Source organism: Notolabrus celidotus, chromosome 18 (genome assembly GCF_009762535.1).
Source record: "Notolabrus celidotus isolate fNotCel1 chromosome 18, fNotCel1.pri, whole genome shotgun sequence".
Classification (NCBI taxonomy): domain Eukaryota; kingdom Metazoa; phylum Chordata; class Actinopteri; order Labriformes; family Labridae; genus Notolabrus; species Notolabrus celidotus.
Window position 1 is genome coordinate 29214838 of NC_048289.1, and position 15512 is coordinate 29230349.

Below are 15512 nucleotides of genomic sequence, written 5' to 3' on the forward strand. Positions count from 1 at the left end.
CATTTAGAGTTGTTGTTGTTTTTGTTTTTTCTCTCACCGGCTGAGACTCAGAAGTTTAAAGTGTGTGGCCTGACAGAGCGCTGAGAGTGATTAATGTGAGGATAACAGTCCAAACGGTGCTGTTTGTGTGTTTCTTTTTTATTGTACATGCTCTCATTCATCTGGACGCACGAGTGGAGACTTATGACATTACGCACAGAGCGGGAGCGGGGCTGCAAATGGGCGGCATAGGTGGCAACCTCTACCTCAGCATGTTGAATGGGACTGAAACGCAAACTTTCGGGAAGAACACCACCGACATCAGCAGTCACCTGCACCGCAGCGGGAAGGATCTAACTGAGTTCAAAATGGGGATTCAGGACGCGAGGTTTTACTACCCGGACTCTGTTCAGAGCGGGCAGGACTCTCTGACTCTGCCGTACCACTCGGAGCAGGCTGTGGGAGGGTACGGAGGGCAGCCCGGCAGGTTTTACGCACAGACCCTCAGCAGCTGCCCCTATGGCGGCGTGCGCTCTCCGCAGAGGAGTGGAGCCGGGCAGGGGTACATCCAGGCGGCTGGAGAGTTTCCTACAGGAGGGAAAGACTTGTACTCTCCCTCTCCGGACAGTTACTCGGGGGGCTTTCAGCACGGCTACCAGCGGCCGCCTCTCTACCCTTTACCTGGGCTACAGGTGTGCGGCAAGACGCAGGCTCTGCTCAACAACTACCCGCTGTGGGCCAAGTTCCACAAGTTCCAAACCGAGATGATCATCACCAAACAGGGGAGGTAAGACTGGCACACAACTCTGAGAGCTCGTGTTTATTTTTCTACTAACAGAATCTGCAGGTTTTTGACCATCTGGGAGGAAAACGCGCGTGTTGTCCTCAAATTTCATCCGAGAGAAGGTGACACAAACTGCCAATTACGCACGAAATTACGCACTATCAAATTACTTATAAATTTCCTTTGTAGAAGTTTTCCATTAATGATGAGCCACCACCACTTTAACCACCCCACCACGGTGACTTCACATGTTAAATTAACAGAAGAGTTCTTCTGAGAACTAAATGATACCTTGTCGCCTCGTCATGCTGCCTTCACGGACTTAAAATCATTCTTCACATTTCTGTAGCCACTAGCAGGACTGTGCAGGCTTCACCACCACATCACTGGTCAGGTGGTGACCGAGGTGTTGGCAGCTTTTGGTTCGAGTTGTAGGCATGATGAGAGTGACCTCTGAACCACAGGCACAGCACAGAATTAGTCGCGTTTGAACTTTGTACATTTTGCGCAAAACAGGTCAATTTGAGTCATAGCTGGAACTTTGAAAGAAAGGAAATTCATGTGCATTTTTTTTAAAGTTCCTTGAAGATGTTGATATTATCAACAGTCCTCTTTCATCGGCTTAATTTAATTTTCCTTCTCTACTTCACTTTTTTTTTTCTTGCATAAAATTAGATCAAATGAAATAATTCTGTGAGCAAAAAATTGAGAGCAAAAGAAAATATGAGGAGGTGCAAAATATCAGTTGCAGACTGATGTGCTGGAAAACATTTTGACACCTCTGTCTGACCCCCACAGTCTGAGGGGTGCCTTTAGTTTAACACAGCAGGAATTTAACCCCAAAAGGAGGGCAATCAATTACATTTGATTATTGATTTATGCACTAAATTACCTAAAGCTGTTTCTTTATATGCTGTCAAATAATTAGACAGACACTGTCAATTTAAGGTGATATTTAATTTATATGAATAACTTGCAGAACATCAGATCTGTGTGGAATAGATGTCTCATATCTGTCAGACTGAGAGCGCTCTGTTATTAAACCTGCACACTTTGTGATCATTCACCTCAGCGCGATGATATGATTTAAATTGAGTCATTATTATTATTTTTGGTGTTTTTGTTTCTCCTGAGCGCACAGAGAGAGAGAGAGGGAGAGAGGGGGGAGAGAGGGAGAGAGAGAGACGGCGCTGCCGGGTCCTCTGATGGGTCAGTGAGCATTAAGGCGCAGTCATGTCGATGAGGATTAATCCTGTAAAACGCGACACTTGTGTTTGACAGAAGGTTTCAGGCCACGCAGTTCTCATGGCGCGGATCTGTGCAGAAAACCAGCGCGCTGTCACATAATAGGACGCTGATATATGGACAATGAATTCACGTGTTCATGCCCGCTGGGGTGAAATTAACTTTCACTCAAGACTGATATAGAAATCTTAAATAAACAGTTTTTTTTCTGTTCTTTTTGCACTCATTGTTGCATTTTGGAGCGATGCATCACGGCTGCAGAGCAATAACTTTATTAGCTGCAGGTTTGACTCCCATCGGGTTGCATGCTTTGACTCAACACAGGATGATTTCACTGTCTGATTTAATAAACACCTGTTATCAGAGCTGCTGTGAGTAAATGACACACAGATGCTGCATTGAATTTATTTTAAATTCAAACAAAACATCTGTTCAGCTGCACAAACTCATTGTGTTAACACTTTTTATTACAGGTTGTTTTTAGAAATTAGAAAATGATGTGTAAAATGTTAATGGAAAAATAATTTGATGGTTTGCAAAATTCTTTATTCCACATATATTTAACTGAAAATAGTGCCAAGATGATATATCAAATGTTAAAACTGAAAAGATGTATTTTTTTTATGAAAAGTGTGCATTCATTTTAAATTTGATGCCAGCAACATGTTTAAAAAAAAAATTGGACAGAGACAAAAAACAGTGAAAAAGTTGTGTAATGCTAAAAAAAACACACCTGGAGGAACATCTCCCAACTAATGAGATCAATGATCAACAGGTTAGTCAGGTGACTGGGTATAAAGAGGACTCTCAAGAGAGGCTGAGGCTCAGAAGGACAGATGGAAAGAGGTTCACCACTCTGTGTGAGACTGCGTGAGTGAATAGTGTAACAGTTTGAGAATAATGTTCTTGGATTAAAATGAGAGAGTTAGTGGATTTCATCATCTACAGCAGCGGTTCCCAAAATGGGGGTCGGGGCCCCTTGGGGGGTCGCCAGACACTGATGGGGGGGTCACGATATGCCTTCCAAAACACAATCAAAATTTAGAATAATCTAAAATTGCACGTTTTATCCATTGTAGTAAACATATATACAAAAAATGTTGCTAAATTTGAGATAAAACCATTCAAATAAAAACATTTTCTTCTTTACTTTGTTGCCATATGACCCCTGAGGAAATTATGCTTCCTATAGCGTTTATTAAATGAAAAAGAAATATGTAGGTTTTTGGATTGGCCGACTAGTTCTTGCATGTGACTCCAAGCAACATCAAAACACCCCAGGACAATGGGGGGGTCTGCAGTCTCTGGCACTGTTATTTTGGGGGTCGTGGGCTAGAAAGTTTGGGAACCCCTGATCTACAGTACATAATATCATTAAAAGATTCCTAGAGTCAGGAGACATCTCTGAACAAAAAGGACAAGGGCCAAAACCAAGACTGGATGGCTGTGAATTTGGAGGCCCTCAGCAGCACTGCATTAAAAACAGGCATGACTCTGTAGTGGAATTAACCACATGGGCTTGAAATTCCCTCCCCAAAACCATTGTCTGTGTCCACAAATGCAGGTTAAAACTGAACCATGCATAGAGGAAACCAGATATAAACATGATTAAGAAATGCCAGTGACTTCTCTGAGCTTGTTTGAGATGGACTCGTGAAGTGGAAAACTGTCCTGTGATCTGAGGAATCAAATCTGCCTTTATTTAGAGAGGATAGGAGAGTGGAGAGAGAGAGTAGGGAGTGGGGGGACATGCAGGAAAGGGATTGAAGCCAGGCCACTTTAACCACAAGGCCAAAACAGCACCCGGGGAATCAAAATGTGACACTCTTTCTGGAAACCATGGACGATGCCTCGGACCACTCTGCTTGTTATCAGCTCACAGTTAAAAAGCCAGCATCAGTGATGGTGTGAGGATAGATGGGTAACCTTCACATCTGGGAAGGCCCCATTAACGCTGAGCAGTACACACAGGTTTTAAAGCAACATGCTGCCATCTAGATGATGACTTTTTCAGGGAACACGCTGCATATTTCAGAAAGACATGCCGTAGTACGACAGCACGGCAGTTTCATTATTTGTTTTGTTGTCTTTTTACACAGTGTCCAAACTCTTATGTAGAATTATCAGGGGTGTAGATTTGGAGAGGAAGTTTTGGCGGATCAGAGAAAGTTTCAGGTAGAGTCACATGTGATGTGTTTATTTGTGTTTGAAGGGAAGTGTGTGTGTGCATGTTTCGTGTGTGTGTGTGTGTGTGTGTGTGTGTGTGTCCTAGTCCAAGCATACTGCGATAAACATAACTCAAATGTAGTTGTATTTTAAAAAGCGTCCATTTAAATGCAGCACAAGCAAACATGCACTCACACACACACACACACACTTACAAAACTTCTGTTGATGCTACCCGCAGCAACAACAGGTTTGTGAAATGGGTGTGGAGGTGTTATCCTTCCTCAGGAGACAAAAAAGCAAATTTTCAAGTTGTGCAAAAACCACAAACCTCATATTACGAACATTTGAAATGATGACGGTTAAAATGATGCATTTCTTTTTGATTACAGCTCCCTCCTTCTCACGCAGAACCAGCAGCACATTCAGACATGAAGAGCTTTTAGAAACACAGCTGCAGGCTTTTGGAGAAGTTCAGCAAAGAACTGCACTAAAAGAAAAATAATAATAAAACAGATTTTTTTTCAGTTTGAGAGGTGAAATCCTCCTTTAAATATTCATCCTGGGTTCAGGCTTCCACATTAATTTTGCTGTGATTTTTTAGACAGAAGTCTGAGGGTCTGCATTGTTAATCAAAACCCTGCATCTATAGGAGGACGAGAGAGTGGAGGGAAGTGAGAGAAGGGTCAAACACCACTGAGCCTTTAGATGGCCACACCGAGGAGGTGAGGCACCTTTGAAGTTCAGGAAGTAAAAGACTAGATTCTCTTTTTTTTTTCTTCAGTAGACGCCTGCTCGGTGTACAGCCTGACAGATCTCTCAGAAGTTTTGCTCGTGTACCACACCTGGGCTTTGAAATCTCGAGACATTTTCAGGGCTCGTAGCAAAGGGAGGTGAATTCATCTGCACTTCTCATGAGCTAAATTCAGATCACCACACAGGCTGGTGCCACTTCAGGCCCTGTGGTCGCTGTCTGAGTTGTGCTGCGAGGCAGAGGTCTGCAGTGCACAAACACACGGAGCATATAGAGACAAACACAGACTCTGTTTCTGCTGAAGATGTGGACTCAGCACCAGCAGAAAGAGACCTTTTGGGCGCACATTAATGGGGGTTTCTGATACAGTTATAAGCGACGTTAGTGACTGATACTGAAAAGAGAAAGTGAAGTTTTTCCTCATTACTTTGGCTGAGCTATGCAATCCTACACCTGGTGTGTGCTCACTTCAGATATGAGTCAAGAGGACAAACTTTTCCTTATCATAGTTTCCAAGAAGCAGCTTCATTTAAGGGACTTTTTTATTAAAATATCTTCAAATTTTAAATATTTGAAGGTTGTAGATCATCAGTCAGACTGAAATTAGCGATCACAAGATTGTATTTGAGGATGGCGCTAACTAATGCCTCAGCATTCATGCTAATGAGGTTCTGCTTGACCATACAGAGCGCTGCATGTTTACCAGAAAAGGAGACAGAACTGACTAAACTCTAAACACACACACACACCTTTCAGAGAATTAATGCAGACACACACTTCAGACTGAGAGGATTCATGCTCATCTGGTCTCTCCGCTCCGCTGAGTCCAAACTCTGACATGAATCAGTCTGAGCGTTTTTCAGAGAGGAAACAATCTTAAGATGCTTACAGCTCGGCAACTTTGAAGAATTAAAAGCTGGAGATAAAGCCGTCTTATCACAGAGGAGCTATCGCGGTATTATCAGCATGTTTGGGGAAGTTTCTAAATTTAATGAGGACAGACGTTGCATCAGATCCTCCACATTATAGGGGTTTTATTCAAAATGTTGTAAGTGCATAATTCAAATAATAAAGCTTGGACTGTGGGTGAAGTTGCCGTCATTCATACTACAGAGGTGAATAACCAAGCTCCTTTCCAAAGTGGGCATGTCACATTTTGGGCATTTGCTCTTCACACCACAGAGGAAACTAAAGTGGGCGTTGTCTCTAGTGTGTCTGGCAAAGCAGAAATAATAAACAATAATCAAATCGAACGGCAGATGAAGAAGAAGAAGAAGATGCTCTTTTATAAATGTTTGGAAGTCTGGGGCATCAGCTCTCTCTCTCTCTCTCTGAAAGCAGAAGTGGGACTATTTCAAGGTTTTGACAGTATGACTTGTCACTTCCTGTTCAGCTGTTTACACGCGTATGCAGCTTTTCACAGAAACATCTAGTGCCAATGTCTTTACCGAATTAAAGTACAGCTTCCTCTTTGCCCGTCGATTAACCTCCTTAAATAAAGTCCAGCACGCTTTGAGCAGCAGACCGATCCAGGCGGGCCTCAGCACCGGTAGTTTCTGACTGGTGGTCGGTCTATATTTGGTGTTCATGAGGGTTAATAGAGGCTCTTATTTGCAGTTTGGTTAACCGAATACCAAAGCCTGTTCTCTCAGAGTGTAGTATTTTCTGTTCACAGATCGATGCCTGATAATTCAAAATAACAAACACTTGTGGGCTTCCAAAGGAAAGATCTATCTTGTGAATTTGTGTCATAGAACTCAAAGACTTTAAAAAAACACACACCACAGAGGCACACTTGGTTGCATGCTCATTCAATACTGTTGTTTATTTTAACTTACTCCACCACATAGCGTCCTTCTGCTTTAAATACCTCCTAGAGCGCCAAGTAGATCCATCCGCCTATAAAAGTAGTCCCAAACAGCTGCTTTATTTTGATGAATAAAACAGCTCCATTAATGTTTACAGGAATCAATGAGACTTATTCAAAATGGAAACATCACATTTGTTGACATGTCTCTGTAGTGGAAGTCACTGCATTAAAAACAGACATGACTCTGTAGTGGAAGTCACTGCATTAAAAACAGACATGACTCTGTAGTGGAAGTCACTGCATTAAAAACAGACATGACTCTGTAGTGGAAATCACTGCATTAAAAACAGACATGACTCTGTAGTGGATGTCACTGCATAAAAACAGACATGACTCTGTAGTGGAAGTCACTGCATTTAAATGGACATGACTCTGTAGTGGAAGTCACTGCATTAAAAACAGACATCACTCTGTAGTGGAAGTCACTGCATTAAAGACAGACATGACTCTGTAGTGGAAGTCACTGCATTAAAAACAGACATGACTCTGTAGTGGAAGTCACTGCATTTAAATGGACATGACTCTGTAGTGGAAGTCACTGCATTTAAATGGACATGACTCTGTAGTGGAAGTCACTGCATTTAAATGGACATGACTCTGTAGTGGAAGTCACTGCATTAAACACAGACATGACTCTGTAGTGGATGTCACTGCATAAAAACAGACATGACTCTGTAGTGGAAGTCACTGCATTAAAAACAGACATGACTCTGTAGTGGAAGTCACTGCATTAAAAACAGACATGACTCTGTAGTGGATGTCACTGCATAAAAACAGACATGGCCACAATCTGCACGTATTACAACAGCATGGCTCTGTAGTAGAAGAGTCCAGATGCCTAACTGGCAATACTTGATGGCCATTGAAAACTTTTGGAGCATCCTGAAACAAAAATCAGTAAATCATTTGCAAACCTTTAAGATTGATATTTATTGATATGTTAGAAAACAGCCCAACATTTTTGGTATAAGGGATTCTAGATGAAAAAATGGCCTTGGGGAATCACAGACAGTGTAGTGAAGTGAGAAAGTCTCACCTGGTTGGTTTTGGTCTCTGAGTTTGCTGAGGCTGAAAAACCCTTGTCTTATCATTCATGAGGTATAAAGCATGAAATCAACATTATCAGATGACATGCTTCACATCAATATTGAGACTCTAACACGCCTGGTCACTGAATTCCTCTGCTATAAGTCGATAGAGGAGCAGGAGCGTCCGTGTTAAAGAGTGCTTGTGTCCGGCAGCAGCTGTAGACTGGCATGTTTTCGTCACAGATGATCAGGCGCTCGCACGGTGACAAAAACTGGACCTGAACTCCTGTCCGGATGAATCAGCGGGTGCACTCATGCAGAAAAGTCCTCTCCCCGGTGAATATCCAGTTCCTCTTCTTCCTCTCCAGCCTCTGCCTGCATCCCCAGGACAAACCCTCCCCTCCCTCCCTCCCTCCTTCACTCCACCCTCTGCTCTTTCCTTTTCCCTTTCTCTAACCTCCGTTTCCCCCCGCGGTTTCCCCTCCGCCTACCCAAACCCAACTCCCCCATCCCCCTCCTCTCTCTCTCTCTCTCTCTCTCTCTCTCTCTCTCTCTCTCTCTCTCTCCTCAGCATCTACACAGTTTATTTTGATTTTCTTAAATGTCATCACCAGCCACACAGTCTCTGGATTACTGGCTGGTTCACCACTCTTATCTGATCCGATGGTGTGTTTGTCTGAGTGAAAAGGCTTCGGTTATGAGTATTCATGTGTGTTTTGCTCACCTGGATGAGGCCGAGGCAGCGACAACCAGCCGGCTGTCATTACCGTCAAGTCGGCTGTGAGTCAGAGTGGCACAGTGGCAGGTTGGTTAGGGAGGCTGTCTGGTAGCTTTAGAGCTGTGGGTTTGATTCCCTCTGGTGTTGACGCACTCCATGTATGTATACATGTAACAGGGTCATGTGTGCTTTTACATCTTGTGGTCTCGTTGTTGCAATATCACAAACTCAATCTGGTTATGGTTATTATCTAACTGGATGAACCTAAGGATCAGAAAATATACAACACACTGCTTTGTTCTCTATATTTCATTGATTTTATTTGTATTGATATTAAAACTCTGACACCCCTTCATGTGTCTAAAAAGCAGAACAGCTTCTGTTCCTACACCAGAGACCTCTCCATCCTGTCTATCTGCACTCAGTCGTGTCTATCTCTCTACTCTATCTCGTGTTTGTGTTTTCACCTTTTTTTCTGAACTCTTTACTGAAAGCCAGAGAGCCGCCCACACATGCAAATACCCCTCTGTGTTGTGTTTTCTATGGTTTCCCCTGCTGCTGGGTTGTGATTTCCTATAAACGGGGCATTATCAGTGAATTGTCAAAATCAGAGACAGAGGTGGAAGAGCTTTCATTCATGTGTGCTTCACGTTAGTATTCATTATTCAACATTTCTCCCTCCTGTGTTTCTCTAAAATATCTGAACTTTCTACTTTATTACATTTTACTAGTTTCTTTGGCTTTAATGCATGACATGGAAGTGTGATTGCCTGATGCATTCTCAACATTAAAGCTAAGGTTGGTAGCATAGACTGTATAAAATATGGACGTAGTATCCGTGATGTCACACATCTGTTTCTGAAGAGCTGTTTTGAGGCCAATCGTCGGCGGCAGCCATATTGCTTCTGTCGAGCCAGTGTGATGTAAAGAAGTGGAGTTTGAGCCTCCTAGCCATAGACTGTATAAATAATGGATGTAGTATCCGTGACGTCACCCATCTGTTCCTGAGCGCTGTTTTAAAGCAAATCGACGGCAGCAGCCATATTGGAAATGGGGAACTCAACCAGGCAGAGTGTGACGTAAAGGGGCGGAGTTTGAGCCTCTTAGCCAATAGCTATGTGTTCCCGAATGGGAGTCACGTCAGTCATGTCCTTATTTGGGCAAAATTGGTAATCTTAATATCTTCTGAACCGTCACGCCCTGTACACTGTGTGCTGATAGAGAGATTAGCTACTTAGGGCCAAGCCGTTTTTTGAACCAGGCTGTAAACATGTTTATTAATGCTGCAAAGATCGTCTTTTTCCCATTCATGTCTATGTGGTTTCCTGTGTTTCTGCAGCCAGCCTCTAGAGGATTCTCGATGTATTGCAGTTTATAGCACTTCCACATGGGCTTCATCGTTTGAAACCGAATGTTGCCGCTTGCTCATAGCCAACAGCTACAGTGTTCCCGCAGGCAGCTGTGCCTCTCATTGGAAGACTCGTAATCTCAATATCTTCAAAATTGCCACGTTAGAAAAAAATTCATCCCCCTCACATTGAGAGCCGATCGAGAAATGAGCTATCCAGACTACACTCATCTTTTGTACCAGGCTGTAAACATGTTTATTTCTCCTGTAAAGATCAGCTTTTCCCCATTCATGTGTATGTGACTTCTGGTACTTCCAGAGCCAGCCTCAAGTGGATCCTCGATGAACTGCAGTTTTTAACACTTCTGCATTGAAAACTAGCATGAATTTGAACGTAGAATTTCCTCAGGACTCCGTCTAACCCCCCCCCTCCCCTCGGAGCTCCTCTAAAACGACGCCCCAGCTCACATGCATGAGCAACCATGATTCAAAACCGGTCCTCAGCACATCGTTTGTGTTCGCTACGTCAACTTATGTCTCACTCAGCGGTAAGAAAACACCAAAACATTATCATAGTGAAAGTTGAAAAACACTTTGGCCGCTGCTAAACTATACATGCACTCATCTCATTTATCTTACTGTGTCACGAGCTGGTCTCAGGCTGGAGCAACCACTCTAAAACCATTACACACCCTCTACAAACAATCACTGAAAACTCTGGATAAAAAAACCAAGGAACTACCACCACTGTAAAATCATTACAAAATCTAACTTAATGACCTTTGACAGTTTTCTCTGTTATGCAGATATGTGTCTCATGTATAAACTAAATCATGATCAGGCCCCACCACCACTTAAACAATGTGTGTTACTCTGCAGGAACAATCTTAGGGAGACCAGGGCATCAGCAAGAGGAGACTGTTCAGCTAAACTTAGGAAGACTGCATTTGGACAGTCTGCATTTTCAGTCAGAGCAGCAGGAAAATGGAACTCAATCCCAACTCACATAAGAGACTGTACAAGCCTCAGTGTTTTTAAAAGTACACTGAAATTATGGCTCAAGGAAAAACAATCATGTGATCATCTGAATGCATCAAACTAGAGACATGACTAATTTTAAATGTGTTGTTATTAGTGATGGACTGTGTTGAGTAGTCTATGTATTCTTTTAAATGCCAGTTTGTTTTTATCATTTGTATTGTACATTCGTTTACATCGTCCTGCCCAGGGACCACAGATGAAAATTAGCTTATAGCTGGCTTGACAGTTTTTGTTTTGCATGGCCCCTGTCAAATAAACTAATAAATAAAACAAACAAACATGAAATGTACACTCAGGAGGCGGGCAGAACGGCAGGATGGGATCTGATTGGTTTCATAATTTGGCTCCTGATGGCAGAGATTGGTTGGTGTTTTCCCAGGTTTACTCCGGCTGTAGATAGCAGCTTTTTTTACCTCTTTTTTAAGAACACATTATCTATTGATTACCATTGGGACATAAAGATCATTTTAACCAGTATAACAACAAGTGTAAATCTGACTACCAACCCCAGCTTTAATGCTGAATCTAATGCGACATGGATGGGACATTAATATGTAGAAAAGGCCTTTCCACCCGTTTGAATCACATGCAGCAGATGTTAGATAATGAAAATGCTGTGCGAAGACAAAGCAGATAAGAAAGGGAAACTTAGAGAGGAGAGGAGGCGTCTGGTGAATTAATTCCTCTACTTTAAAAAGAGTCGTTTTTCATTTTCTACTCGAGTGAAAATGTGTGTCATTTTGTAAACTCTGATATCACAGGAGCAAAAAAAAAAAAAACGACTTTCTAGATTACTCTCACTCCGTGTAGGAGGGCTGATCCATTCATATGCTGAACAGCCGAGTTTCTGTTTTCACTTGTATTAAACTGAGCGATGGAAGAAGAGCCCTTTCACCTGTTCTCTGCGAGCTGCTGCCACGGTTCAGTTTCACCAAGAACTATGATTGATTGTTAAACTGGACTCGCCATGTAGCCAGAAAGACCCAACTGGGACCGCTCAGGGCAGGGTTTTGTCTTACCGCTGAAGGGTAAGAAGAGAGAGTGTGTGTGTGTGTGTGTGTGTGTGTGTGTGTGTGTGTGTGTGTGTGTGTGTGTGTGTGTGCAGTCTGCAAGCATTAAGAGCCATCAGTCAAACACACAATGGAGAGTACAGTTGACCATGTGAGTGTATGTTTAAATGAAATGGTAGAGAAGTCACATGTATGGAGCTTTCTGAGACACATGCAGAATAAAATAAACTTTTAACATTTCTTTACTTCACTAATGTATCAAAGTTTGTCACCCAGCTTTTAAAAATAACAGGAATAAACAAATGAACCTCAGCAGCGTCTGATTTGTGTCAAGATATGATGACTAACTTTATGAAACCAAAATATTTGGGGTTGTAACTTTACTGTCCCTTTATGCCGTTTAAACTGAGTCATGCACACAGATGCAGGCAGCACACACACACACACTCACTCACACACACAACACAAATCCTCTTCATCAGGAGTCCCACCAGCCAATCACACACATCGTCTCCTCACACACCTCGCCTGTTTTTACACAGTTAAACATCCAAACTGCTTCAGGGAGTAAACCCTGAGTTAAATGAGCACAGATTTGATATCACATTATATTGAGTCATTATTTCAAGAATGTATAATTTCACCTATAAATTATTAATTTAGAGGTGTAGAATTGTTTTTTTAAATATATTTTTCTTACATAATTATGTATTTATTTATATATTTTTCTTATTATTTTCCCCTTTTTTGTTATGAATTTTTATTAATTTTCCTATGTTTTTTTGTTCTTATGAAGTTGTCTTTTTCTTTTAATGTTATTAATTATTTTATTTTTTTTCACTTCATTTAAAATTATTTGTATTACAGTACATGTGTAACTCTTATTTATTTATGTATTAGTCGTATGTTTTTTTGTTCTTATGAATTTATCTTGTTTTATTTAAAAAAAAATCACTTCATGTAAAGTGTCTTTGAGTACCTTGAAATTGCTATGCAAGTTGTATCAATTATCATAATTACAGTAAATACTGTATGTAACTCTTAGGGAGCACTTTGTTGTTGTTGTTGTGTATTTACTGTATTTACAGATAGTATCTTTTCCCGGCCCACACCAAAGAGTTTTCTGCGAGAAAGCCGAGGGTGTTTCCGAAAAGGAAGTCCTTTTTGTGTTCAGTCTTTGCACTCTTACAATGACTAACTCCAGCTACGACATTCACTCTATAGAAAACAGTAACATCCGTAGGAAAAACCTCTTTATCCTAACTATCATGCGATCTTTAGTTCGGTTTGAATCACACAACAGAGCTGTGAGGATACTACACGCAGGGTGTGGAGGGCGTGCTGGTTGCCCATTACTCATTATGCTCCATAGCCTCAGGTGCTGTTAGCCTGTGTAAAACAGCTGGGCCAAATGTCAAACATGTTGCCCTGATTTTATTAACACCAACCACACACTGGTGACCCCATATTGACCCAAACAGCAGTGCAGATCCACAAGCAGGCACAGAGCATATCAGAGAACAACAGTCCTGAATCAGTGTCTGTGTGTTTTATTGTTGGTATTTATATAAATAGTTCAGAGGAAATTGGCACACTAGATTCATTATTAACGAGGGAGCGTTATGCTCATGTTCAGGCTTTATACTGCCTCTCTGATACATCTGTAGTAGCTTTAAATGATTTACAGCATAAAAAAAGTATTTGCTTATCTCAACATGGTGTGTTTAAAAACCCTAATTTCAGCCTCTGTCTGAAACGCTTCATTTCAGCTCATTTCAAGCCTCCAAGCATTCCGGAATCTGGAAGCCTGCTCTACTAGTAGCAGTGTTACAGCTGTTATGCTCCTTTAAGAAGCCCAACCAATCTGTGATGTCACGATTTGAGCAAATCTCGTGTTCAGCTCACGTAATTCTTGTGGGACTGTACATGTCCCTTTAAGAAACCCCCAGCATTCCAGAATCTGTGATCCTGTAAAGGGAGCCACATGATTTGGACCCTTAACTTGACCCAGAAAGTTCGGTGAGGGACAAAATACATAGAGCAGAGCAGTGTTGCATCTTTATTGCTCTTTTAAGAAGAGTTACCAATCTGTGATGTCACCAATCTGTGATGTCACCATTAGAGCAAATCTCGTGCCCAGCTTGTGTTATTCTCGTGGTACTGTACATGTCTCTTTAAGAAACCCCAGCACCTGGAATCTGGGAGCCTGTAAAGGGAGCCACATGTTTTGGACTTCACTTGACCTGGAAAGTTTGGTAAGGGACAAAATAAATACATAGAACAGAGCAGTGTTGCATCTTTAACGCTCTTTTGAGAAGACTTACCAATCTGTGATGTCACCAATCTGTGATGTCACCAATCTGTGATGTCACGATTTGAGCAAATCTCGTGTCCAGCTCACATAATTCTCGTGGGACTGTACATGTCTCTTTAAGAAACCCCCAGCATTCTGAAATCTGGGAGCCTATAAAGGGAGCCACATGTTTTGGGCCCTTAACTTGACCCAGAAATTTCAGTAAGGGCAAAAAAATAAATACAAGAACAGCAGTGTTGCATCTTTAATGCTCTTTTATGAAGATTTACCAATCTGTGATGTCACCAATCTGTGATGTCACCATTAGAGCAAATCTCTTGCCCAGCTTGTGTTATTCTCGTGGGACTGTACATGCCCCTTTAAGAAACCCTGAGCCTTCCAGAACCCAGCATTCTGGAATCTGGGAGCCTGTAAAGGGAGCCACATGTTTTGGACCCTTAACTTGACCCGGAAAATTTGATAAGGGACAGAAAAAATCTAAGAAACAGAGCAGTGTTTTTTTAAGAAGGTTAACCAATCTGTGATGTCACCAATCTGTGATGTCACAATTTGAGTAAATCTCGTGTCCCTCTCGTGTGATTCTCGTGAGACTTTTATAACAAGCTGTTTAGAGTCTCATCCTGGGATTACTCCAACGCATGTTTACCTCACAATCTGACACTTTGCCCACATTTAGGTTTTACATCCAACATTTAAACTGAATATTTGTTTAAATAAAAGTGACATATACCTGAGAGACAGTGCCTCACATGGACTTTACCCTGATATGACACAAGGGGGGACAGTAGGAAATTATCCGGGTGAAGTTGGGGAGAAAAGATTGGCTGTTCGTCTTCACACGAGTAGTTAACCCAGATGATTCTGGATATTTTCAGGAGCTTTGTGCATGTCAGAAAGAGGTTACTGTGCTACTTATAAAATAAGGTGACAAATGTAACAATGACCAACAACATGTGTGTTCTGGGATGTTCCTGTGTGTTCTCTTACCACTGTGTGTCTCTTGAAGTGTTGAGTGTAGCTTCACTCTGTAAAATATAAAACAGGAACTCCTCCAGGTTAGTAATCCAGACGCTGTAAGTGCTTCTCTATCAAAACTACAAGCACTCTGAATCTCTCGTGTACGCGAACATGTCACCACAGCCTGTCACATGTGTCCCGTCTTACATGTTGTGTTTGTGTTTTTTTTGTGTGTTTGGTGTCCATGTCCTATATTTGTGTGTCTTTTCCTCTTGTTTTAACCCAGCCTCTCCTCCTT

The 15512-nt window shown here is 41.8% G+C and overlaps 1 protein-coding gene across 1 annotated transcript in view; it reads left to right on the plus strand.

The window, feature by feature from the left end:
• The first annotated feature begins 218 nt into the window (after positions 1–218).
• tbx21 (T-box transcription factor 21) overlaps positions 219–15512 on the plus strand; it is a 28492-nt gene continuing 13198 nt past the window's right edge. The window contains exon 1 of the mRNA XM_034708340.1: positions 219–766. Within this exon, the coding sequence (XP_034564231.1) occupies positions 219–766 (548 nt within the window). The remainder of the gene's footprint in view (positions 767–15512) is intronic.